The 27,824-nt window shown below is 47.4% G+C and overlaps 1 protein-coding gene across 1 annotated transcript in view; it reads left to right on the forward strand.

The window, feature by feature from the left end:
* The window catches only part of TMC7 (transmembrane channel like 7), a 72,544-nt gene extending 45,206 nt beyond the window's left edge, over positions 1-27,338 (forward strand). Inside the window, exons 9-16 of the mRNA XM_040440487.1 lie at positions 5,655-5,812; positions 6,699-6,816; positions 10,181-10,278; positions 12,622-12,805; positions 18,833-18,963; positions 19,461-19,616; positions 20,079-20,157; positions 26,563-27,338. Of these exons, the coding sequence (XP_040296421.1) occupies positions 5,655-5,812; positions 6,699-6,816; positions 10,181-10,278; positions 12,622-12,805; positions 18,833-18,963; positions 19,461-19,616; positions 20,079-20,157; positions 26,563-26,625 (987 nt within the window). The 3' untranslated portion in view covers positions 26,626-27,338. The remainder of the gene's footprint in view (positions 1-5,654; positions 5,813-6,698; positions 6,817-10,180; positions 10,279-12,621; positions 12,806-18,832; positions 18,964-19,460; positions 19,617-20,078; positions 20,158-26,562) is intronic.
* The last annotated feature ends 486 nt before the right edge of the window (positions 27,339-27,824 follow it).

The following is a 27,824-nucleotide window of genomic DNA, read 5'->3' on the forward strand; positions in this document are numbered from 1 at the left end:
TCTCCTCATATTTCTCGAATTTAGGATCTTGCCCTAAATGGGTGTTTAATTAATAGTAGAATAGAACGACAGTATGCAAAGGGTGTATCTCACACTGCCTGAACCAGACTAGGCCTCAATTAAAGATTTGCTTGCCTAAAATGGCAGTATTTCAAATACCTGAATCAAACCCCTGTATTTAAAGGCTGTATCTCACAGGGCCTGAACCAGACTAGGCCTCAATTAAAGATTTGTGCACTAAATGGCAGTATTTCAAATATCTGAATATAACCCAAATATATAAAGGGTGTATCTCACAATGACATATGCAGCAAAGGCTGCCAAATAAACTTTTTTTGCCCAAACGGGTGTTTGTTTAACCCCTTTAGGACACAGCCTTATTTCACCTTAAGGACCAGGCCATTTTTTGCAAATCTGACCAGTGTCATTTTAAGTGGTGATAACTTTAAAACGCTTTGACTTATCCAGGCCATTCTGAGGTTCTTTTTTCGTCACATATTGTACTTCATGACACTGGTAAAATGAAGTAAAAAAAATAATAATTTTTATTTATAAAAAAAAATACCAAATTTACCACAAATTTGTAAACAATTGCAAATTTCCAAGTTTCAATTTCTCAACTTCTATAATACATAGTAATACCTCCAAAAATAGTTATTACTTTACATTCCCCATATGTCTACTTCATGTTTGGATCATTTTGGGAATGATATTTTATTTTTTGGGGATGTTACAACGCTTAGAAGTTTAGAAGCAAATCTTAAAATCTTTCAGAAATTTTCAAAAACCCAATTTTTAGGGACCAGTTCAGGTCTGAAGTCACCTTGCGAGGCTTACATAATAGAAACCACCCAAAAATGACCCCATTCTAGAAACTACACCCCTCAAGGTATTCAAAACTGATTTTACAAACTTTGTTAACCCTTTAGGTGTTCCACAAGAATTAATGGAAAATAGACAATTTCAAAATTTCACTTTTTTGGCAGATTTTCCATTTTAATAATTTTTTTCCAGTTACAAAGCAAGGGTTAACAGCCAAACCAAACTCAATATTTATGGCCCTGATTCTGTAGTTTACAGAAACACCCCATATGTGGTCGTAAACCGCTGTACGGGCACACGGCAGGGCGCGGAAGGAAAGGAATGCCATATGGTTTTTGGAAGGCAGTTTTTTTTTGACACCATGTCCCATTTGAAGCCCCCCTGATGCACCACTAGAGTAGAAACTCCAAAAAAGTGACCCCATTTCAGAAACTACGGGATAGGGTGGAAGTTTTGTTGGTACTAGTTTAGGGTATTTATATGATTTTTGGTTGCTCTATATTACACTTTTTGTGAGGCAAGGTAACAAGAAATAGCTGTTTTGGCACCGTTTTTATTTTTTGTTATTTACAACATTCATCTGACAGGTTAGATCATGTGGTATTTTTATAGACCAGGTTGTCACGGACGCGGCAATACCTAATATGTATACTTTTTATTTATTTATATAAGTTTTACACAATGATTTCATTTTTGAAGCAAAAAAAATCATGTTTTAGTGTTTCCATAGTCTGAGCCATAGTTTTTTTTATTTTTTAAGCGATTGTCTCAGGTAGGGTCTCATTTTTGGCGGGATGAGGTGACTGTTAGATTGGTACTTTTGGTGGGCAAACACCTTTTTGATCGCTTGCTGTAGTACTTTTTGTGATGTAAGGTGACAAAAAAACGGTTTATTTAGGACAGTTTTTTTTTATTTATTTTTTTACGGTGTTCATCTGAGGGGTTAGGTCATGTGATATGTTTATAGAGCCGGTCGATACGGACGCGGCGATACCTAATATGTATACTATTTTTATTTATTTTTTATCAATTTTTTTTAACTTTATTTGGGGAAAATGACGTTTTTGTTTATTTTTACTTGAAACTTTTAATTATTTTGGGGGAAAACCTTTTTTTTTTTTCAACTTTTTTTTCTCACTTTTTTTTTTGTCCCACTTTGGGACTTGAACTTTTGGGGTCTAATCCTTTACAATGCATTCCAATACTTCTGTATTGGAATGCATTGGCTGTATGAGTAATACTGTGTGTATTACTCATACAGCTTCCGGCCTGTGAGATCCAGGGGGCTGGATCTCACAGGCTCGTCACCGGAAGGCAGCGCGATGCCTTCCTTAGGCATCGCGCTGGCTTCCATGCCATCGGGTCTCCCCTACAGCCGCATGGGGACCCGATGGCACCGCCACCGCAATAGGTAAAAGCCGCAAACCGCAGGTCTGAATTGACCTGCGGCGATCGGCGACATGGGGGGGTCACGGGACCCCCCCTTCCCCCCCGCGCATTTAGCCGAGGTGCCTGCTCAATGATTTGAGCAGGCACCAGCTTCCGATCACCGCCCGCCGCGGGCACCAGGACATCAGGGCGTACCTGTACGCCCTGTGTCCTGAAGAGGTTAATAACTGAATATAGCAGCAGTATATAACCCTGGAATTTCAAACGTCAAGATGCTGCAAGGCCTGAAATATTGTGTATTTTGCCCAAAAAAGGGTGTTTTATTAATAGAAGAATATAAGCCCTGTATATACAGAGTGTATCTCACACGCCCTGATCCACACTAGTGCCCAAAATGGCTGTATTTCAAATAACTGAATAGAAAGACAGTATGTAAAGGGTGTATCTCACAATGACATCTGCAGCAAAGGCTGCCAACAAATTTTTTTTTTTGCCCAAATGGGTGTTTGTTTAATAACTGAATTTGACAGCAGTATATAACCATGGAATTTCACACGTGCTGATGCTGCAAGGCCAGAAAAATAGTGGAATCTGGCAAAAAAAAAGTGTTTTTAAAAACCGAGAAAATGATGGATGTATTTCTAGCTTAAATTGCACACTGACTAATCCAGATGTTGTATATTGCCAAAAAAGTGTTTTTTGGTAACGGAATATGAAAGCTGTATATATTAAACTTGAATTTAACACTTGCAGATATGGAAAATAGTGGTTTTTGGCAAAAAAGTGTGTTTTTAAAAACCCAGAAAATGATGGCTGTATTTCTAGCTTAAATTGCACACTGACTAAGGCTACTTTCACACTAGCGTTCGGGGCTCCGCTTGTGAGTTCCGTTTGAAGGCTCTCACAAGCGGCCCCGAACGGATCCGTCCAGCCCTAATGCATTCTGAGTGGAGGCGGATCCGCTCAGAATGCATCAGTCTGGCACCGTTTGTCCTCCGCTCCGCTCAGCAGGCGGACCCCTGAACGCAGCTTGCAGTGTTCGGGTGTCCGCCTGGCCGTGCGGAGGCAAACGGATCCGTCCAGACTTACAATGTAAGTCAATGGGGACGGATCCGTTTGAAGTTGACACAATATGGCTCAATTTTCAAACGGATCCGTCCCCCATTGACTTTCAATGTAAAGTCAAAACGGATCCGTTTGCATTATCATGAACAAAAAAAAAACTAAAAACTTTTTTTTTTTGTTTTTTTGTTCATGGTAATGCAAACGGATCCGTTTTGAACGGATCTAAGCGTTTGCATTATAGGTGCGGATCCGTCTGTGCAGATACCAGACGGATCCGCACCTAATGCAGGTGGGTGTGAAAGTAGCCTTAGCCTGCAAATGTACCAGATGTTGTAAATTGCCCAAAAAATTGTGATTTTCAATGTCCCAAAAGCTCAGATGCAGTGCTAGTGCACTGAGCTTGCATTGAATGGCCGCTGCCGCCGCCCACCTAACTGACTTAGAAAAGTTTTTTTTTTTTTGTCACTGGGCTCAGGGCAGGATAAAAGAATTGTGCCCTGCACCCACAAAACACAATGTATGTAGATCGCTGAGTTAGATTCAGGTTTTGAGCAAAGAGTCTCTCCTATTCTCTCCCTGAAATCACAAGTCCAGCATCCTCTCCCTACACTTGTAACAGCAGAGTGACGTGCAGCGCTACGTGACTCCAGCTTATATAGAGGCTGGGTCACATGCTGCACTGGCCAATCGCAGCCATGCCAATAGTAGGCATGGCTGTGATGGCTTCTAAGGTCAGACAGTTAACTGCTTGTTGATTGGCTGCTCTGCAGCCTTTCAAAAAGCGCCAAGAAAGCGCCGAACACCGAACCCAAACTTTTAGTGAAAGGTTCGGGTCCAGGGTCCAAAAATCCTAAAGTTGAGTACGAACCCGAACTTTACAGTTCGGGTTCGCTCAACCCTACTGATGACCTATCCATAGGTGGGTGGTAAAGGGCTATTAGATGGACAAGTGGCTGGCAAATGCTGTAATATGAATCTGAGACCAAGTTACATGTATGAGGATGGGCAAAATGTGACCTAGCAAAGCGATAAGCAGGTGCTCAGAATAAACTGGTCTCTAAGTGTACTGACCATGTACAATTTACCCCATGCTCTTGCCACATGACAAAATATCCCATTACTTTGCTACTTTTTTTAAGGGATTGTTCACATTTTTTTTTTTTTTTATATCCCCTCCCCTCCCCACCCCACCCAGCAGGACGTCTAAAGGAAAGCACACTTACCTGCTCCCACGTCTTGATTCTGGCCCCGTGGGTCCCTTTGGTGTCTTCCCTGCAGATCAGGTCCCCGCATGTACACGTTCTGTACAGACAGGGTCACATATGTCTCTGTAGCCAATGACTGGCCTCAGTGACTGGATGCAGCTGCAGTGTGTGGCCCCATACCTGTAGGCATTTTACATGCATGAACCAGAAGTGCAGTGAAGACAGTACGGGACCCGTGGAGAGCAGGTAAGTATACTTACCTTCATAGTTCCTGCTGGATGGGAATTTATAAATGTAGTCAACCCTTTAAAGAAAAATTAAAAAAATTGTGAAGTAAAGGAATAATTTGTCATGCAGCATAAGCCCAATCCAAGCAGGTAAGTATACTTCCCTACACAGGTCCTGCTGGGTGGAGGGAGGATTTAAAGAATGAAAAAAGTGGACAATCCAGGGGGTTGTCCCATTGCAGTCATTCACTAAAATATCCCACCATGGGATCCATCCAGCCAAGGCTCAGAAACTCTGCGCATGCGCAGTCAGAATCTATGCTGCTTGGGACGCAAACGCAGCGTTACTGAGCCACAGAGCAGGTGTGAGAATACGGGACTAGACCCACGTCTAGCCCTGTCAATCACAGGGGAGGATGAGCACACAGAGGAGATTGGTGTTACAATAGCGGTGCTCCAAGGCAGACAGATGTTCTCTAAAAAAAAAAAGTTTAATTTTCAAGCCCTATTACCAATCGCCTCTTACAAAGATGGTCTGTCTTTTCATACTAAATAGATACAGTATACAGGTGAAACTCGAAAAATTAGAATTTCGTGCAAAAGTTCATTTATTTCAGTAATGCAACTTAAAATTAGACTATTGTGAAAAGGTTCCATATTCTAGGCTCAAAGTGTCACACGCTGGTCAGATAATTAATCCATACCCCCTGAGGAAAGGGGACCTGAGATTGAGACTTTGGGGTTTCATAACCTGTAAGCCGTAATCATCCAAATTATAACAAATAAAGGCTTGGAATATCTCGCTTTGCCTATAATGAGTCTCATATGTTAGTTTCACCTTTTAAGTTGCATTACTGAAATAAATGAACTTTGCACGATATTCTAATTTTTCGAGTTTCACCTGTATATTAACAATGTGTATTTCTGTTTTGACCTACCTTTTTAGATGAGCGTAAAGAACGAGAACGGGCTGAGCCTGCTGGTGGAGTATCTCCCATCTATTGTAATCACTATTGCCAACTTTATTACTCCCATCATCTTTGAAAATATAGTACGATATGAAGACTATTCTCCAGCCTTTGAGATCCGCTTTACGCTTATACGGTAAGTAAACCGATACCTGTTATGATGGCCACTCATGATTTTTATGGTCGGTAAACTACAGTGTAATCTGCAGCACAGGACCACCTTCTCGAAGGGTTAACAAGTGACTACTGATCTATCATGTGCTCAAGAACAGCTGTTGAATCCAATGGCCTAGGAGAAATTTCAGTACAGCCACCGGTCACTGTGGTCCTGAAATGCAGTTCTATGAGAAGTGCATTTTTAGATGTTACTGTTTCAGAGCTCTTGCTTCCTTCAATACCATCCTTTTGTATAGACTATGACCTATATAACTTTTTTTGATTAGCTGAGGTCCAACTGCTGGGACACCCATGATGCTTAAGCTGGATTTACACGGGCCAACTGAGCTTCCTTCCCAACAGACGGCTGCTGGTTCAGTGAAGGAACTGCTCGTTCGCTGCATTTACACGGAGCGATCTCCTTCACTGTATGAGGACGAGGACTCACTATAACGATCCCCCGTCCTCATACAGAATCGTGGTTTCTGAGCAGCAAATTGCTGTTTAGACCAGACCATCTGCTGCCCAGAGATCATGATTGGTGTTGCCTGCATGATTGTCGGGAACAACCATTCGCAGGAACGGTCGTTCCCGATAATCTGCCCAATTCTCGGGCCATGTAAATGCATCTTTAGAGCGAAGGAGGAGGATTATTCTAAAAGCATTGCCATATCCTAACCGTGTGTTCCCAAACTCTTTGTTTGGTCCGTTTCCGATGAACGACTTGCTGATTGGAGAACATTAATGGTCGTGTGCGTGAGCCCTTAAGATGAGGCTGCTCTGTGGGCTGGGGTTTGGTGTCACATTGGTTAATCACGAGTACTTTTGTGTATGTTCCTGTAATTGTAGTTCCTTGTTCTTTTCAGGTGTGTGTTTGTCCGGTTGGCCAGCATTGCTGTACTGCTCGTCTCTTTATGGACAAAAATTACTTCCTGCTCAGACGGCACTTGCAAGACGTGTGGCTACAACTATGTAGACTATGCTGTAAGTTACCCTTGAAGTGTATACTGACACGGTTCAGCCTTTGTCCCAGAAGCTTAGTTTGGTATTCCAGTAAATTTCCTATTTGTGTAAATGAGGTTAAGGTGCAATATCAGATACAACATATGGAAGAGAGCGGAGCTGTGTCTGGGAGCCCTGTGAGGGTCCCTGGTGTTTTATCACCACTGATCACACTGAAGGTTGGACCCACCCAGCCAAAAATAAAGGCGCTGAATGTAATTCAGCCTCCTATTAGCAAGCCCATACAAAACCTAAGGCCCCTTCCACACGGGCGAGTTTTCCGCGCGGGTGCAATGCGTGAGGTGAACGCATTGCACCCGCACTGAATCTGGACCCATTCATTTCTATGGGGCTGTTCACATGAGCGGTGATTTTCACGCATCACTTGTGCGTTGCGTGAATTTTGCAGCATGCTCCTCTTTGTGCGTTTTCCACGCAACGCAGGCCCCATAGGAGTGAATAGGGCTGCGTGAAAATCGCAAGCAAGTGCGGATGCGGTGCAATTTTTGGTGGGGATTTGCAGTGGGGACCCGATCATTATTATTTTCCCTTATAACATGGTTATTATATAAGGGAAAATAATAGCATTCTAAATACAGAATGCATAGTACAATAGGGCTGGAGGGGTTAAAAAAAAATGTAAAAAAATTTAACTCGCCTTAATCCACTTGTTCGCGCAGCCGGCATCTCTTCTGTCTTGTTCTGTAAAGAATAGGACCTTTGATGACGTTACTATGCTCATCACATGATCCATCACCATGGTAAAAGATCATGTGACAGACCATGTGATGAGCTCACCGCTGCTGATTAAGGACCACATCGGTGCCCGGAAAGACGTGGAGGAACGTCAAATTGTAGGAAGAAACAGGAATATCCAACAACCAGACTGAGTCTGTATAACCCTTATTCCAGTAAATTGAATGCAAAAGGTGACTACATGTAGAATAATAATAATCTTATATGGCGCTAACATATTCCGCAGCGCTTTACAGTTCAGTGGTTCATGTACAAACAGTGATGTATAGCATAGCAACAGACAAGTCAATAATTACAAGGAATGAGAGGAATGAGGTCCCTGCTCACAAGAGCTTACAATCTATGTTGACAGAAATGATAAAAGTGCTTGTTTTGTCCTATGGTCCAGCCATCTTGGGAAAATCGGAAAGCTGCATGAGCCGTCACCAGCCGATATCTGTAGTGCTTCTGGGTGCATGGGCACGCTGGAGAGTTTGGTGGAGGATCAGGTTCAGAAAATGATGATAAATGGGCTATATATGGAGAGGAGTTGGATCAGGGGATGTGATGGGTCACCCTAAAAAGATGTGTTTTTAGGGAGAGCCTAAGGCCTGGTGCACACTTGAGCGTATTTGATACGCGCGCTTTATGCACGTTTTTGTCGGACGTTTTCGGGGCGTATTACAGCGCATTTTTGGAAATGGGAAACGCGCGTCTTACGCGCGTTTTTGCGATTGACCACAGAGGCTTCCAATGAAAAACAGCCGAGAAATGTGGCTGAGGTCACCTGGTTGTGGTCTGTGTGCCTGTTGCCATGTGCGAAACTCGCGTCCGTACGCGCGTTTTTAAGACTGAAACGCACAAACGTTCATTTTGCCGCATTCCCGTTGAAGTCTATGGGCGCGAACGCGCAACAATACGCCCCAAAGAAGCTCCTGTACTTCTTTGGGCGTAGGGCGTTTTACAGCACGTTAGTATGCGCTGTAAAACGCGCAGGTGAGAACCGTGCCCATAGGGAAACATGGGTTTTCACCTGTTGAGCGTTTTACAGTCAGGTGTGAACAGGCGTAAAACTGTGTATATTGTGATTTAACCTAATTTCTTGGCGTAGGGCATGCCGGAGAACTGGTGCAGCCTGGGAGAAGTCTTGGAGCCGGGAGTGAGAGGTTCGGATTGCAGTCGATGTCAATCGTAAATCATTTACGGAGTGTGGAGCAGGGATAGGGTGGTAGACGGAGATGAGGGAGGAGATATAGGAGTGCAGCACGGTGGAGGTCTCTGTCTGTGACAATGAGCAGTTGACATTGGATTCTATACTGTATGGGCAACTAGTGCAATGAATGGCACAGGGCGGAGGCATCAGAGTAGCATTCGTGTTCTGTGAGTAAGGACCGGATGGTCTGAAATATTTAAGCATCTTTTGCACTGAATGCTGTTTTTTCATTCATTGGAATAAAGGTTACACGGACTCCATCTGGTTGCTGGATATTCATTTTTCTTCCTACATGGTTTAAGAGTTATTGAACGCAGTGGGTTTAATAAAAAGTGCTAAGCAGGTAATATTACAGTCTGAACCAGATATTGGGGATGCCGAGGACATACTATCAGTGTTATCTCTTAGAGAAGCACTTTAGGCTTTCTGTATTATTTTATATATTTAGAAAAGGATCACATGAGAACAACTTCCATTCATTTCCCGGTATTCTCTCCTGTGAACTCCGCCACCGGTCACCAATACTGACTTATAGAATATATCGCCAGACTAGAGAAATTGAGGGGTATTCCGGTTATATTAAAGGGGTTGTCCGGGTTCAGAGCTGAACCCAGACATCCCTCCATTTTCACCCTGGCAGCCCCCCTGACATGAGCATCGAAGCAGTTCATGCTCCGATGCTCTCCTTTGCCCTGCGCTAAATTGCGCAGGGCAAAGGCATTTTTTTGAAGATCTGGTGACGTATCGGGGCTCTCCATGGGGCTGGCAGGAACCCCGGTGACGTCACCGGCACTGATGGGTGGGATTTAGCTCTGTCCTAGCCAGTAAAACGGCTAGGGCAGATCTAAAGCCCGCCCCTCAGAGCCAGTGACGTCACCGAACACACTGCCGGGCGGAAGTTTCCGCCCGGCAGTGTGTTATTGAAAACAAAAGAGCCCGTGCCCTGCGCGATTTAGCGCAGGGCAAGGGAGCGCATTGGAGCATGAGATGCTCCGATGCTAGCCTCAGGCGGGCTGTCTGGGTGAAAATAAGGGTATGTCCGGGTTCAGCTCTGAACCCGGACAACCCCTTTAGGTTATTCCCTAACTGGAGCACCCACTGATCACAAGAACGAGGTCCCTGTACCCCATGGAGCACCACTGATCTAATAGTTATCCCGTATGTTGTGAATATAGCAAGAATACCCCATTCAAGTATCAGCGCTGACCAATCTGCACCCATACTGTAACTGACTTGTAAATTGGTTATGCTTCTCTCACCTTTAGCCCAGACCTTTCTGGTGCCAGGTACATACTTTGTTCAGTCTTAAATGTCATCCATCTGCGTATTGAAGATGTGCGAGCATGTACTAATTATACTCGGTTACCAGATCTTTCTTATCTTTCTCTTTCTGCACAGTGCTGGGAGACCAGGGTTGGACAAGAAATGTACAAGCTGATGATCTTTGACTTTTTAATCATTTTGGCAGTGACCATATTAGTAGAGTTTCCAAGAAAGTAAGTTGTATTTTCCTTACACTGGTCTGCTTATCCACTCAAGCTTTTATTGAAGTGGGTCTTACAACTTAGATAGCTGTTGGCCAAGTATGCATGTGTTTGAAGCGGGGAGAGGGTAATAAGCCACTACCAGACTCCTCTTGCACCCCGAAGGATTGGGCATGTTCAAATCCAGCAGATGTCAGGGGGTAGTCGGAGCCCCTGAGCGAGCCGGCTGGTCCTGCCAACTTAGGCTCTGGTCACATCTGCATCCGGGGCAGATTATATTGCTTATGGCCCCTTTCGGACTCGCAGCGTGAGTATGCAGTCAGTGTTATCCAATACATTCCAGAACTGTAAGGCCTCTTTCACACGGGCGAGATTTCCGCGCGGATGCAATGCGTGAGGTGAACGCATTGCACCCGCACTGAATCCGGACCCATTAATTTTTATGGGGCTGTGCACATGAGCGGTGATTTTCACGCATCACTTGTGCATTGCGTAAGAATCACAGCATGCTCTATATTGTGCGTTTTTCACGCAACGCAGGCCCCATAGAAGTGAATGGGGCTGCGCGGAAATCACAAGCATCCGCAAGCAAGTGCGGATGCAGTGCGATTTTCACCCATGGTTGCTAGGAGATGATCGGGATGGGGACCCGATCTTTATTATTGTCCCTTTATAACATGGTTATAAGGGAAAATAATAGCATTCTTAATACAGAATGCTTAGGGCTGGAGGGGTTAAAAAAATAATTTAACTCATCTTAATCCACTTGGTCGCGCAACCCGGCTTCTCTTCTTTCTTCTTCTTTGCTGTGCAGGAGGAAAAGGACCTTTGGTGACATCACTGCGCTCATCACATGGTCCGTCACATGATGTGATGAGCGCAGTGATGTCATCAAAGGTCCTTTACCCAGGTCCTGAGGAAAGAAGAGAAGCCGGGCTGCGCGAACAAGTGGATTAAGGTGAGTTAAAAAAATAAATAAATTATTTATTATTTTTAACCCCTCCAGCGCTATTGTACTATGCATTCTGTATTAAGAATGCTATTATTTTCCCTTATAACCATGTTATAAGGGAAAATAATACAATCTACAGAACACCGATCCCAAGCCCGAACTTCTGTGAAGAAGTTCGGGTTTGGGTACCAAACATGCCGATTTTTCTCACGCGCGTGCAAAACGCATTAAAATCTTTTGCACTCATGCGGAAATATCGCGCATTTTCCAGCAACGCACCCGCATCTTATCCGGCCCAAATCCATGACGCCCGTGTGAAAGAGGCCTAAGGGTTACATAACCTCATAAATCAGTATAATGCTACGCGACCCCGTCAGTGCTGGGAGGTCAGGACGGGAGCTGCTGCATACTCTCGCTGCGAGTCCGGAGTGTGAAATTCGCTCGTCTGAAAGGAGCCTTTGAGAGGTAAAATAGAGCTTCATGCGGTATGTTTTTTTCCTGTCCAAACAACAGACTCCTTGCTGGGACCTGATGGACTGCATTATATGTCATTGGGTCTGTAATTCATCACTGATGTCTGCCTCCAGTATGGACTGTTTGCTTGATCTTTGTTTCTTTTGATATCATTCCATATAGATTTATTGAGGCATTTTATAAGATGGCATCAGTGGTGGTCCAGGAGCTGGGACCCTTCCTGTTACTAGAACAAAAGGGACCTCCGCACTCTGAGCACTTTGCATTTTTAAAGGGGTTGTTTAAGTTCAGCAAATGGCATTTATCATGTAGACAAAGTTAATACAAGGCTCTTACTAATGCTTTGTGATTGTCCATGTTGCCTCCATCACATTATACACTGCTTGTTTCCATGGTTATGACCACCCTGCAATCCAGCAGTGGTGGTCGTGCTTGCACACTATAGGAAAAAGTGCCGGCCTCTCTGGTGGCCAGGACCGTGTGAGTGCACAAAGGCAAGCATGTGCAGCAACTCCCGTCCACCTCGTACCTGCGCTGCAGAAATGGCCATAACTCCTGCTAACGAGCAGTGTATAATGTGATGGAAAAATGAATCCGGCCAGCAAAGGAGGCAATATGGACAATCACTATACATCAGCAAGTATTAACTTTCTTTACATGATAAATGCCACTTTCTGAAGTGACAGAACCTCTTTAAATGGAGTTACACATTGCTCAAGTTATATCCTCTAGCTCTGCTTTCTCAACAGACAAAAAAAACATCAGGGAAAACTGCCTGAAAAAAGCTTTGTGTGGATGAGCCGTAGGGGGTTGCTATCCCTCGGTGGTAGGTCGGGACAGATTAGGTGCCTCAAACCCGTGAACTGATTTACAACTTTTCAAGCCTCTTGTTCTTCATGGATTTGTACTTGTCCTCCTCTGTGTTGCAGGCTGCTGGTGGCACACTGTGCATGGAGACCACTGCAGTGGTGGGGTCAGCAGGAGTTTGAGATCCCTCAGAACGTACTGGAGCTTGTGTATGGACAAACAATCTGCTGGATCGGAGCTTTTTATTCCCCACTTCTTCCAGCCATAGCGATTATTAAATATTTCATAATCTTCTATGTTAAAAAGGTAAATGATGAAATCCTTAAAGGGTTTCTACCACCTCGTTTGGACATATTTAGCTGTCAGACACTTGCGATCCGCTAGTGTCTGCTCTACCAAACAATGCTATTATAATAGCTTTTTGTGCAGCCGTTTCCATAAAAAACAAACTTTTATCGATATGCTAATGAGCCTCTAGGTGCTATGCGGGTGTCTTTTCAGCACCTAGAGGCTCGGTCTACCTTCACAAAATGCCGCCCAGCGCGTCCCTCCAGCCCGCCCATCATCTCTGGAATGCGATCCTCCCTCTGAGTCAGTGAACGAATTCTCGCGCATGCGCCGTGCGCGTCTGTCGCAGGCGCAGTTAATGTCAGACCTGCGCCGATGATGTCATAGTGCTCCGAGGAACAGGCGCAGTGGAGATGTCTGTGCAGAAAGCGGTCAGACATTAACTGCGCCGAAGACAGACGCGCACGGCGCATGCGCGAGAATTCGTCCACTGACTCAGAGGGAGGATCGCATTCCAGAGGAGATTGGCGGGCTGGAGGGACGCGCTGGGCGGCATTTTGTGAAGGTAGACCGAGCCTCTAGGTGCTGAAAAGACACCCGCATAGCACCTAGAGGCTCATTAGCATATCGATAAAAGTTCGTTTTTTATGGAAACGGCTGCACAAAAAGCTATTATAATAGCATTGTTTGGTAGAGCAGACACTAGCGGATCGCTAGTGTCTGACAGCTAAATATGTTCAAACGAGGTGGTAGAGACCCTTTAAAGAAGCCATTGCGAAAATGAGTGTTATGTACCGTGTACCATTAAAGGGAGTGTCTTGTTTAGTAGTCCCATTTTGAATTCATTTTAACTTCTGAGTGCTGGACAATCAATTGTGTAATGCTCAGTTTCCCCTGTGGTGGTGCTGCAGGGAAATTGAGCCCTTACTGCCAGGTATTCTCACAGATTACAGGTGATCACTGGGGTTCCTTGCAGGAGAGTCTTTTGTGATCAATTTATTTTTGAAAACACACACATGGCCACAAATTTCCACTTAGGACCAACCAATAATCGTAATAAAACATAACTTTTATGTTGATGGTTAAAGGGCATCTGTTGACAGATTTGTACCTATGACACTGGCTGACCGGTTACATGTGCGCTTGGCAGCTGAAGGCATCTGTGTTGGTCCCATGTTCATATGTGCCCGCATTTCTGAGAAAAAAATCATGTTTTAATATATGCAAATGAGCCTCTAGGAGCAACGGGGGCGTTGTCATTACACCTAGAGGCTCTCCACTTTGATTGACAGGGTCAGGTGTGATGTTGTTTTCACTGCAGCTCCCCCTTCACTTTGACAGGGCCAGGCAATGTAAACGTGATCACACTTGGCCCTGTCAATCAAAGTACAGGGGGTGTGACAGTTGCACAGTGTCTAGGTGTAACCGCAACGCCCCTGTTGCTCTTAGAGGTCCATTTGCATCAGATTAGGTAAGTATTATTAATGTACAAAGGGATGTATTTAATGAGGATCGCTACTGTACCAGACTCCACAAAGGAGCCATGAATTTCTGTGACTGCTGATGTGCTAGATTGTACAGAATATTCTGTCAACTTTTATGAATGATAAATATCTGTATTTGCAGATTAACCCATTGTCCCCTGAGAAAGCCGCTTACCAGCAAAAAAAATGTCTGGAGGGTTATGCTAGTTTGTTTTGGACAGTCAACCATCTAGATAGGTCATTTACATATAAGGAAATACTTGCAAGAAAATAACTGTGTGAAGAATAATCGCTATATAGGGAATGTGAGTGCGTGAATTGGGAATTTCCTCAGAATAGGGGTGAGAGTGAAGTGCTTGAAAGCACTCTGTTGAGTCCCAGGGGCCTACACAGAAATCATTGGGCCCCAAAGTATACCTTGTACCTCACATATCATTACTCTGCTGGGTATACTACATACCTGTGTCCACTGCATCTATTATACTGTATAATAGATTTAGTGTTTGTATGTATTTTTCGGATTAAAAGACGCATCCGACTACAAGATGCACCTAGGATTTGGAGGAGGAAAGTAAGAAAAATGTTTTTTCATCAGACCTCATAGCAGACAACAAACTATAGGGCCAAGCGTACCAAGCTTGACAATTTACTCCCAAAATGAAATGGACAAAATGTACTGATCCCCTAGGGGACAGAGGGGTAAAACTTAACATTTAATAGGTAATAATATAAAATAATGAAGCGCTAGTCAGGGTGAACCCTCAAGAACAGACAAACACATAACAGCCCGGATGGGCCTGGACAAACATGCACTGAATGGTAACAGTAGCAAATATCATGTAAAAGAAACGTTCTCACCCATCAGAAGCTGTAGATGTGGATAGTAGAGTCACTTTCAATGAAGCGGGCTTCCATGCGATGAACTGTAGTACCATTCAGAAATTATGCCAAAATATAGACCTCAGCGTAGGCAGGAATAGGGAGCAGGAAGTCCCTAGATCACCCTGAAAGGTGGACAGGGGCTAAAACACCCTACCTATCTATACGAGGTACGAGGAAAAAGACCAGGGAAGGTGAGTACAGCTGGTGCAGCGCTGCCCTTGCCTCTCTGTGCCTCCCACATGCTAATGGGTCGTATAAGACGTACTGCCACTTTTCCCATTTTTGGGGGGAAAACTGTGCGTTTTATAGTCCGAAAAATATGGTGCGTATGTATGTGTGAGAAGTACAAGGTATAATAGATGCAGAGTGTATAGATGTATGTGGTCAGTTTTATTATATAAAAAGTCTACACACCCTTGCTAAAATGTCAGGTTTCTGTGATGTAAAAAAATGAGACCAAGATAAATCATTTCAGAACTTTTTCCACCTTTTAATGTGACCTATAAACTGTACAATTGAAAAACAAACTGAAATCTTTTAGGGCTCTTTCACACTTGCGGCAGGACGGATCCGACATGCTGTTCACCATTTCGGATCCGTCCTGCCGCTATTTCGCCGGACCGCCGCTCCGTGGGACTAAAAAGTCGGACATGCAGGACTTTTTAGTCCGGCGGCTTTCGCCGTGCTGCGCCGGAGCTCCGTCCCCGTCCCCATTTATAGTCAATGGGGACGGAGCGGCGGTCCGGTGGCACGGCGAAATAGCGGCAGGACGGATCCGACATGGTGAACAGCATGTCTGATCCGTCCTGCCGCAAGTGTGAAAGAGCCCTTAGGTAGAGGGAAGAAAAAATATAAAAGTGTGCAGACCCTTAAACTAATACTTTGTTAAAGCACCTTTTGATTTTATTACAGCACTAAGTCTTTTTGGGTATGAGTCTATCAGCATGGCACATTTTGACTTGGCAAGAATTGCCCACTCTTCTTTGCAAAAACACTCCAAACCTGTCAGATTGCGAGGGCATCTCCTGTGCACAGCCCTCTTCAGATCACCCCACAGATTTTCAATCGGATTCAGGTCTGGGTTCTGGCCGGGCCATTCCAAAACTTTAATCTTCTTCTGGTGAAGCCATTCCTTTGTTGATTTGGATGTATGCTTTGGGTTGTTGTCATGCTGAAAGATGAAGTTCCTCTTGAAGGTTTTGTGCCAATATTGACTGGTATTTGGATCTGTTCATAATTCCCTCTAGCTTAACTAAGGCCCCAGTTCTAGCTGAAGAAAAACAGCCCCTTGGCATGATGCTGCCACCACCATGCTTCCCTGTGGGTATGGTGTTCTTTTGGTGATGGGCAGTGTTGTTTTTGCGCCAAACATATCTTTTGGAATTATGGCCAAAAAGTTCAACCTTTGTTTCATCAGACCATAACATCTTTTCCCACATGCTGTTGGGAGACTTCAGATGTGTTTTTTGCAAAATGTAGCCTGGCTTGGATGTTTTTCTTCGTAAGAAAAGGCTTTCGTCTTGCCACTCTACCCCATAGCCCAGACATATGAAGAATACGGGAGATTGTTGCCACATGTACCACACAGCTAGTACTTGCCAGATATTCCTGCAGCTCCTTTATGTTTCTGTAGGCCTCTTGGTAGCCTCTCAGACCAGTTTTCTTCTCGTCTTCTCATCAATTTTGGAGGAACGTCCAGTTCTTGGTAATGTCACTGTTGTGCCATATTTTCTCCACTTGATGATGACAGTCTTCACTGTGTTCCATGGTATATCTAATGCCTTGGAAATTCTTTTGTACCCTTCTCCTGACTGATACCTTTTAACAATGAGATCCCTCTGATGCTTTGGAAGCTCTCTGTGGACCATGGCTTTTGCTGTGGGATGCGACTTAGAAAATTTCAGGAAAGACCAACTAGAGCAGCTGAACTTTATTTGGGGTTAATCAGAGGCACTTTAAATGATGGCAGGTGTATGCTGACTCCTATTTAACATGATTTTGAATGTATTTGCCTAATTCTGAACACAGCTACATCACCAGATTTCAGTTTGTTTTTCAATTGAGCGGTACAGTCTATAGGTCACATTAAAGGTGGAAAAAGTTCTGAAATGATTTATCTTTGTCTCAGAAACCTGACATTTTAACAGGGGTGTGTAGACTTTTTATATCCACTGTATATGAGTGAGATATGAAGAGAAAGTAGGAGGACCTCCTCTTACCACTCCATTCTAGTCTCAGTGGAGATCTCATCCTGCAGTTCTTCTCCATGCTGTTGGGGCTTAAAGGACCTGTGATGATGCTCTGTGCAGTTCCTTTACTAGATGTACAGGACCTGTGATGACTATCCTCACAGGTCCTTTAGCGTTCTCCACTGATGATAGGGATACCATACTGGAGCTGGACAGTAATGAGTGTAGTTGGGGGGACGAGGCCTTTGGTTCACTGCGGGACCCTTTTCACCATAGGCCCTATAGCAACTGCCTTGTCTGCCTCTATTGGAGGTATGCCACTGTGCATGGATGTATCTCATTCTAAGTATATTGAAGCGGTTGTGCAAACAGTATATAGTGATGACCTATCCTTAGGATAGGTCATCAATATCTGATCAGCGTGGTTTGACACAGGGCACCCCCACCGATGCAAGGGAGACAACGCGCAGTGTAATGAAGAGGAAGTAGTGCTCGCATTGAGCTCCACCTCTTTTTTTAAACAGCTGATCGGTGGGGGTGCTGAGTGTCTGACCCCCACCGATCAGATATTGGTGACCTATCCTGAGGACACAATCCCTTAAAAAATCTGCAAATGCAGATATTTATCATTCATAAAAGTTATTCTGCAGCCCAGCAGTCACATAAATACATTGCACCTATGTGGAATCTGGTAAAAGAGCGATTGTCATAAAACACATCCCTGCGTACATGAATAATACATTCATTATTTTAAATGCCCTCTGTCAGCATGACACTGGCTGACCTGTTACATGTGCACTTGGCAGAAGAAGACATCTGTGTTGGTCCCATGTTCATATGTGCCCGTATTGCTGTTTCAATATATGCAAATGAGCCTCTAGGAGCAATGGGGGCGTTGCCGTTACACCTAGCGGCTCTGCTCTCTCTGCAAATGCTGCGCCCTCTCTACTTTGACAGGGCCAGGTGTGATGATGTTTACACTGCCAGGCCTTATCGATCAAAGTGCAGAGGGTGCAGCAGTTGCAGAGAGAGCAGAGCCTCTAGGTGTAATGGCAACGCCCCCATTGCTCCTAGAGCAGGGAGGCTCAATCTGCGTCTGTCCAGCTGTTGCAAAACTACAACTCCCAGCATGCCGTAATAACTGTAAGCTGTGCAGGCTTTCTGGGAATTGTAGTTTTGCAACAGCTTGAGGGCCACAGGTTGGGCATCTCTGTCCTAGAGGCTTATATGCATATCTCTAATTATTAATAATAACTTTTATTTTGATTAAATAATTATGCTGTATTAAGATTATTGGTTGGTCTAAGTGGGAATGTTTCATTCACCTTAATTTTAAGGGATTGTCCAATTTGAACAACTCATTTAGTTTAACCTGGTTTGGTGCTGCGGGTGAATTAAACACATGCAGCTTTGTTGTCTGACAGATTACAGCTGTTGACTAATAAAGTTATTTTTGTTTTGTATTATCACTCCCCCTCCCCCCTTCACAGATTACTTTGATGGAAAACTGTAGGCCACCAACTAGACTTTTCCGTGCTTCCAGTTCCAATTTCTTCTTCCTCGTGATATTACTGATTGGCCTCATCTTTGCCTGCGTCCCTGTGGGGGTTGGAATAGCACAGTAAGTAGGGTTACGACTCGGGCTACTTTCACACCAGCGTTTTTGCTGGATCCGCTACTGATAATACAACCATCTGCATCCGTTATGAACGGATCCAGTTGTATTATCTTTAACATACCCAAGACGGATCCGTCATGAACTCCATTGAAAGTCAATGGGGGATGGATCCGTTTTCTATTGTGTCCCCATTGACTTGCATTGTGGGTCATGAAGGATCCGTCTTGCTCCGCATCCCAGGACGGAAAGCAAACCGCAGCATGCTGCTCTCCGGTATGAGAACGGAATGCATTTTGGAGCATTCTGTTCTGTTCAGTTACGTTTTGTCCCCATTGACAATGAATGGGGACAAAACGGAGGTGTTTTTTTCCGGTATTGAGACCCTATGACGGATCTCAATACCGGAAAATAGAAACGCTAGTGTGAAAGTAGCCATAGACTTTTACGCCTGCGCAAAGAGCTACTTGGAACTAAAGTCCTGTCTTTGTTTCGACCTACAGGGTACCATCATCTAAAAGTTGCGGCCCCTTCGTTAACTACAATACCTCCTGGCAAATTATTCCAAGTACAGTGGAAAAGTTTCCAGACGGCCTGAAGAAGACCATTTATGTCATTTCATCCGAGTCTTTTGCTGTTCCATTTTTCCTGTTGTCATGGTGAGTTTTTTTTGAAAATATTCAGTGGTTTACTTTTTAGGTCTCTGACTTCCAAAAATACAATTAGTGTGTGCAGAAGAACAATAAAACTTCACACTCTATGGATTGGAGTATCATCACATTACAGCTCTGTTCACATCTGCAGGCGCCATTGCAGATTCATTTGTTTTTGACAGTAAGAATAGCGCTACTGCTGTCGTATTTCACTGAGCATGTTTCACTGTTCCACGCTGCTGCTGTCCTCTAGTCGGTGTGACGACTAGTCTGGCAGTGACAGCCTTGTCTACAGTACTGACTATGTCATCCAGTGGTGGCCATGCAACGTCACTACAGACAAAGCGTGACTGCCGCTCAGTTATGACAGTGGCCATAGGATAGCGGCAGAGCGGGGGAAGAGTTAGGATGGTAACCGTATTATAAAAGCTTGTGTACGATCTCCCGTGTTCTTCTCTTTCTCTGCAGCTTGGTGATGTTCTACTTCATTGCGCTGGCCGGCGCCCATAAGAAAGTGGTGGAGCAGTTGCAGGAACAGCTGGCCATGGTAAGAACTGATGTTCATTCAGAGATTTTGCATTGACACATCACAAGTAAAAGTAACACGCTGTAACTTTGTTAAAGGGTTTTTCTCGCCCATATTCCTTGGGGGACACAGGAAACCATGGGTATAGCTCTGCTCCCTAGGAGGCGTGACACTAAGCGAAAGCTGTAAGCCCCTCCTCCATCAGCTATACCCTTCAGCCTGGAGAAGAGACTGCCAGTTTTTGCTTAGTGTCCAAGGAGGCAAGACACCCCCTGCTTATGCAGGGTTGTTATCCTATGATTTTTATTTTTTACGTATTTGTTATTTTTAACTCGGTTTTTTTCTACCTACAGGGACAACAGAGGCGCATTAGACCCCTCTGTTTCTCCCGGGGTTGAGTTGCGCCAGTGCCGGTAATTCCGCACTGCCGCCTCCCCCACAGAAGACAAGGTGGACCAGGGCAGCCTCGCTCCCCTGCGTCCCGCCAGCTCAGGGTCGCCCGCACGCCAAGTCCCTCCCCCGGCTTCCTGCCACCGCGGTGCCAGGAGCTGAAGGGGCGACCCCCGCTGGATGGACTGAGGGCGAAGACAGCGTATGGTGAGAGTGGCTGCTCCAGCCTCCCCTTCCTCCCTCCCACCGCTGCTACCAACATGGCCACTGTTACATGACCACTGCTACCCCCCCCCCGCCCCCCCCCCCCCCCCCCCCCCGCATATCGGGACGTTACCGGGCATAGTGGAGGGCAGTCTATCTGGGCAAGTCCTAGAACGCTGCCTTACAGGGGACGGCTGCAGACATGCAAGCCGTCTGCTACTTCTAGGCGCGGTGGGAGCCGTTTTTCCTGGCATGAACGGCGCCATGTCATGGCCGGCACTTCAACATCCTTGGGGGTTAAAATCATTTTGCCGCGCGCGCGGCTCTGCTTCGGCTTCAGCGCGGCAGAGGGGGGGCGGAGCTTCCTTACACATTCAGCTCCGTGCTGCTGCGCTCCGCTACTTCCGGGTTCATCTCTCTGCCGTGCGATCCTGAAGCCTTTCAGCTCCGTGCTGCTGCCTCTCCTCCACAGCCTCCTCAGTCTGTTCCCCTTACAGCTGCCGCTTGTATCATCGGGTCTGGTAGGACTGTTTAACCCCCTCCGTGCCACAGTACTGTTGCTTTAAAGTGCAACATCTTTCCACCATGTCAGACCCTTCTGCAGCCGCCAAGCCATGGTACCATGCCTGTACCGCTTGTAGGGAACCCTTTCCCCGGGGGCAGTCTGATCCGCACTGTACTGCATGCCGAGCTCCACCGCAGCCTCAGTCGCCCGCTGTGTCGCTCCCTGCTTCCTCTGACCCGCCTGACTGGGCTAGATCCCTGTCCCAGGCCGTGGAAAGCCTCACTCATGTCGTGGGCCGCCTAATAGACAGGCCACCTACCCCGCAGGACGCCACTCTGACTGTCGCGCCCTCCGGGTCCACTGCTTCTGCCGCTGCAGCGGGTTCATCCTCTCCTAGTGACCCCTCCCGAGCTAGGCACTCTCAGAAGCGTATTAGAGTAGAGCGAGCCTCCTCCTCGGATGCCTCCCTCTCCCCGCCACGCGTGCGCACCCAGACGAGCCTCTCCTCTCCAAAGGATTCGCTCTCTGAAGGTGAATTGGCGGCTTCAGATTTGGAAATGGACTCGGCCCTGCCGTCCAAGCTAGCCTCAGCGATGGGTCAACTCATCTCTGATATACGTGACACCTTTAAGGTGCAGGATGACCCCCCTAGCTCGGACGCAGCTAGCGTCTCCTTTATCAGACCCAGGCAGGCCTCAAAAGTCTTTCCAATCCACTCTGATTTCTCCTCCGTGGTGTCTAAGGCTTGGGCTCGCCCGGACGCCCGTTTTGTCAACCCAAAGAAGCTGGACATTTGCTATCCTTTTCCAGCCGATGTCGTGGCCACCTGGTCTTCCCCACCCAAGGTAGACCCCCCTGTGGCCCGGCTGTCAAAGAACACGGCCATCCCTGTTCCCGACGGGTCCTCTCTTCAGTCAGCGGAGGACCGTCGCATGGAGACCCTGTCCAAGGGCATTTTTGCTGCCTCCGGTTCTGCCCTCAGACCGGTTTTTGCCTCTGCTTGGGCAGGGAAAGCAATCTCTGCTTGGGGTACGCAGCTGGAACAGGAGTTGGACTCGGACATCCCCATCCAGGACCTACGTTCCTTGGCCCAGCTTATTATTCGGGCCGGGAATTTTGTCTGTGAGGCCTCCCTTGATGCGGGAGCCCTTATTGCGCGCTCCTCCGCCCTGGCAGTTGCCGTCAGGAGGGAGCTCTGGCTGAAGGTCTGGAAAGCGGACGCTGCCTCCAAACGTTCCTTGGCGGGGCTACCGTTTGCGGGTTCCCGCCTTTTCGGGGTCCGCTTAGACGAACTTATTTCAGAGGCCACGGGTGGTAAAAGCACCCATCTTCCTCAACCCCAAGCCAGGGGCGCCCCCCGCGGACGCCCTGGTGCGTCTCGTTTTCGGTCCTCCCGCAGGGCCTCTGGGGCTCCCACCACAGCTGCCGCTTCGGCTCCTCCCCAGGACAAGCGTAGGAAGCCGTTTTTTTCGGGCGCAGCCCTCCTGGCGCAAGCCGCAGGCTGCCCGCACACCCGCAGCAAAACAGTCCTCTGCCTGAAGGCGCGCCCCCACCCACCCGGGTGGGGGGCCGGCTCCTCCTTTTCAAGGACGTCTGGATGGCTCACGTCTCCGACGCCTGGGCCCTCGAAATTGTGTCCTCCGGATACAAAATCGAATTTGCATCCTTCCCTCCGGATCGGTTCTTTCGCTCCCGCCCCACGCGAGACCCGAAAGACGCGGCCGCGTTCTCCGCGGCCGTTCAAGCTTTATTGGACAGGGGGGTGATTACCCCCGTTCCTCTAGAGGAAAGATTCCAAGGGTTCTACTCGAACCTCTTTGTAGTTCCCAAGAAGGGAGGTTCGGTGCGGCCCATTTTGGACCTCAAAAAGCTCAACCGTTTTCTCCTCCTTCGACGGTTTCGGATGGAGTCCCTCCGCTCCGCGGTGGCTTCCCTGGAGCAGGGAGATTTCATGTCTTCCATCGATATACAGGATGCCTACCTCCACGTTCCGGTAGCCCAGTGTCACCATCGTTTCCTTCGATTCGCCGTGGGGGACCTCCACTTCCAATTTGTCGCCCTTCCCTTTGGACTGGCAACAGCCCCCCGGGTGTTCACCAAGGTCCTGGCCCCGGTTTTAGCCTTACTCCGTTCCAGGGGTGTTTTTCTGCTACCGTACTTGGACGATATCCTCATCAAGGCTCCGTCCCTTTCTCAAGCGGTTGCCAGCGTGGATCTCACTCTAGAGACTCTGGCGAGGTTTGGTTGGGTCATCAACTTCCCCAAGTCCTCCCTTCCCCCCTCCAGACAACTGGTCTTCCTGGGAATGCTTTTAGACACGGGAGCGGCGGAGGTACGTCTTCCCTCGGAAAAACGTCTGATCCTCCGTGGGGCGGTTCGGGGTCTCCTTCTCCACCGTCGACCGTCCTTCCGCTTCTGCATGCGGGTATTGGGGCAGATGGTTGCCTGCTTCGAGGCGATCCCATTTGCGCAGTTTCACTCCCGCCCTCTCCAACGGGCGATCCTCTCCTCCTGGGACAAATCGCCGCAGTCTCTGGATCATCCCTTCCATCTGTCGCCTCCGGTGCGGTCATCTCTCCGCTGGTGGTTACAGTCCCCTCTTCTGGGCAGGTCCTTTCTGCCACTCAACTGGTTGGTGGTTACAACCGATGCCAGTCTCTCGGGCTGGGGAGGCGTGTTTCCTCCCCGATCCGTCCAGGGCATTTGGTCTCCATCGGAGTCCAAACTCTCGATCAATGTCCTGGAACTGAGAGCGGCCCTTCTGTCTCTACGACACTGGACTCATCTGCTGAAGGGTCATCCAGTTCGTGTACAATCAGACAACGCCACGGCCGTGGCGTACATAAACCACCAGGGGGGCACTCGCAGCGCTGCAGCGATGCGGGAGGTCACCAGCATTCTCCGTTGGGCGGAAGCCCACGTCCCGGCCCTATCTGCAATTTTTATTCCAGGGGTGGACAATTGGGCGGCGGACTTCCTCAGTCGCACCACCGTCGACCCCGGCGAGTGGTCTCTTCACCCGGAGGTATTCGAGGCCATTTGCCTTCGTTGGGGCATTCCGGACGTGGACCTCATGGCCTCAAAATTCAATCACAAGGTCCCCGCCTATCTGTCCAGGGCCAGGGATCCGGGAGCTTGCGGAGCCGACGCCCTCGTTCTTCCTTGGCGAGGCTTCGCGCGCCCATACATATTCCCTCCCATCCCTCTCCTGCCCAAGGTCCTTCGGAAGATCGCGGCGGAAGGCGTCTCGGTGATTTTGGTCGCTCCGGACTGGCCCCGCCGGTCTTGGTATGCCGACCTCATGCTGCTCCTGGCAGACGCGCCCTGGCCACTGCCCGCCAGGGAAGATCTTCTCTCTCAGGGACCGATCTTCCACCCGCGTTTAGGGTCCCTACGTTTGACGGCGTGGTTGTTGAGACCACCGTCCTGACACGTAGGGGTTTTTCTGCGGATGTCGTCCGCACCATGATCCGCGCCCGTAAGCCGTCCTCTTCTAGGATCTATTATAGGACCTGGAGGACTTTTTTGGGGTTCTGTGCCGATCTGGGGATTCCTCCGCTCCGCTTTTCTCTCCCCACCGTTTTGTCCTTCCTGCAGAGCGGACTGGCCCAAGGTCTAGGCCTTAGTTCTTTGAAGGGTCAGGTATCTGCGCTGTCCATTTTGTTTCAGCGCCCACTGGCCCCCCTTGGTCCTGTCAAGACCTTCCTTCAGGGCGTGGCTCACGCGGTTCCCCCGTATCGCCCTCCGGTACCGCCCTGGGACCTGAACCTGGTTCTCTCAGCGCTCCAGGCTTCTCCTTTCGAGCCTCTGCGGACGGTTTCCTTGCGACTTCTGTCCTGCAAGGTTATTTTCCTTGTAGCCATCACCTCTCTTCGGAGGGTGTCCGAATTGGCTGCACTCTCCTGTCTGGAACCTTTCCTAGTGTTCCACCAGGACAAGGTGGTTCTTCGTCCGGTCCCTTCCTTCCTTCCTAAGGTGGTCTCCGCCTTTCATCTGAACGAGGACATCGTTCTCCCCTCTTTGTGTCCTTCCCCTTCCCATCCGCGGGAGAGGAAGCTTCATCGCCTGGACGTTGTCAGGGCGCTCAAGATTTACCTGGAAGTAACCAGCTCTTTCAGGCATACTGACTCGCTCTTTGTGGTCCCGGGAGGGTCGCGCAGAGGGATGGCGGCATCCAAAGTTGCTATCGCTCGTTTTGTCAAGATGGCTGTTACTGAGGCTTATCTCGCCAAGGGCAGGGTTCCTCCCCTTGGTGTTACCGCTCACTCCACTAGAGCGGTCGGGGCTTCCTGGGCTCAGAGAAATCGGGCTTCTTCGGAGCAGATTTGCAAGGCGGCCACTTGGTCCTCCTTGCACACCTTCACCAAGTTCTACAGGGTGCATACTCATGCGTCGGCTGACGCTGCTTTAGGCCGTCTGGTGTTGCAGGCGGCAGTTGATTGATGCCTCTGGCGTTGGTTGAGTTTGTTCTGGTCCCTCCCTTCTGGGACTGCTCTGGAACGTCCCATGGTTTCCTGTGTCCCCCAAGGAATATGGGCGAGAAAAGGAGACTTTTGTATTACTTACCAGTAAAGTCTCTTTCTCGCTCTTCCTTGGGGGACACAGCACCCGCCCTTCATTGGGTTACAGTTGTGGTTCCGGCTTGGTTGCCCCCGTTGGGGCTCGACAGTTCTTTTTCCGGTTGGTGGTTATCTTTCACTACTTGGACACGCAACTGGCAGTCTCTTCTCCAGGCTGAAGGGTATAGCTGATGGAGGAGGGGCTTACAGCTTTCGCTTAGTGTCACGCCTCCTAGGGAGCAGAGCTATACCCATGGTTTCCTGTGTCCCCCAAGGAAGAGCGAGAAAGAGACTTTACTGGTAAGTAATACAAAAGTCTCCTTATCAAGGAAAAGAGATTGATGGCCTATCCTCAGGCTAGCTCATCAGTATCATATCTGCAGGGGTCCGACACTCAGCTATTAGAAGAGTCTGGGTGATCTACCTCCTCCTAGGCCGGTAAAGTCACCGTACATTAGTCACATGGCCTAGTCAATGGGGCTGAGCTTGCAATACCAAGCACTGCCACTATGATGTATGGTGCTGTGCTTGGAAAGCTGCTGGGAGCCCGCAGCGCTGACCAGAGCTTCGGTGAGAGCAGCAGATCCCTGAAACAGCTGATCAGCGGGGGTGCTGGGACTCTGTCCCCCCACTGATGTGATAATGGTGGTCTATCCTGAGGATAGGTCATCGTTATCTTTTCCAGGATAACCCCTTTAACCTCTGTGTTGTGTGTGACTTAATTTTAATACAGTTTAGCTAATTAGTTGTCCGTGTTTGGTCTTTTAGGCAAGCAGAGACAAAATGTTCCTAATCCGACGCCTGGCAGAAGCTCACAGCATCACTATCTAGCTGCGTTATGGGGGACTGAACCCAACAGAACTGTTACTACTGCTACAAGAGGCGCCGATGCCCCGTGGTCAAATGTTATGTAAGAATGCACTTTATAAACTGCAGCCGAAAGCGTCTAATACTGTCTCAACCAAGTTACCAAGGCGTATGCCGTTAACGTATTTTAGCAACAAAACTGCGACAGCGCGTTACCTTTTAATTTATTGTACATTGCAACTCTTTGGTCATAAAATATTGTATGAGGCCTGTGATGTGGAAACTTAAAGGGGTCGTCCGTTTTGGAGAATCCTTTATTTGTTTTATGCTAGAACAGTCAACTGACGGTAAGTTGATCACAGGGTGTCCTCAAGCTGGGAATTCAATGGTCACCTGTAGTCTGTGGAGGAACCCCGACAAGCAGGCGTCCATTTCTCCTGCACTGTCACCATATGGGGAAATGATGCATTACACAGCTCTGGTCTTCATCAGTGGACCTCTAGAGTAAGACACTCTCTGCTTTGCCTAATAAATTGGAGCCCCCACCCACACACACACTTTATTTTTGACAGCCGGAGGTCTGCAATTGGCAATTATTCAAACAGTGGTTAAAATCGGCCACCTTTTATCCGTATGTCCAGATTTAGTACATCCCGCACTTTTCATAGGCCCCATTGTAAAAATGCCTATTCTAGTTAGCAAAACGGACAAGAATAGGATACGTATCATTTGCGGCACGGATGCAAACAGCGCACAGATTACATCCGTGCGCTGTTCGCATTTTTAGCTGCCCCATTAAAACGAATGGGACCTCATTCGTTCTGCAAAAAATGCAGATCGGAGGTGGTCTGACAATATGGTCATGTGCCTGAGCCCTTAGATTCATTACTGACAACATGCAGTACCTTCCTCTAATAGCCTTGCTGCCAACAACCTGCTGCTCACACCGAAGACGTCTTGTTATACGGCTTTTCCAGAACACAAAAATAAGGCAATCCAAAGGTATTTTGAGGCCTTTAACTATGGACTGACATTACGTGAAGCCAAATGTTAGATTTAGTTCATTAACCTGTGGCTGGAATTTGCCTTTTTAGAGATTTTGCATCTGCCTGAGGATATTGTTTTAACTAGTTTGTCTGAAATGCAGAAAATATACGTTTGCATTGATGTCTGTGAATGTTTTGCACTTTATGTAGTGTATGTCGTGTTCTTTTCCTATGTTT

Source organism: Bufo bufo, chromosome 7 (assembly GCF_905171765.1).
Source record: "Bufo bufo chromosome 7, aBufBuf1.1, whole genome shotgun sequence".
NCBI lineage: Eukaryota > Metazoa > Chordata > Amphibia > Anura > Bufonidae > Bufo > Bufo bufo.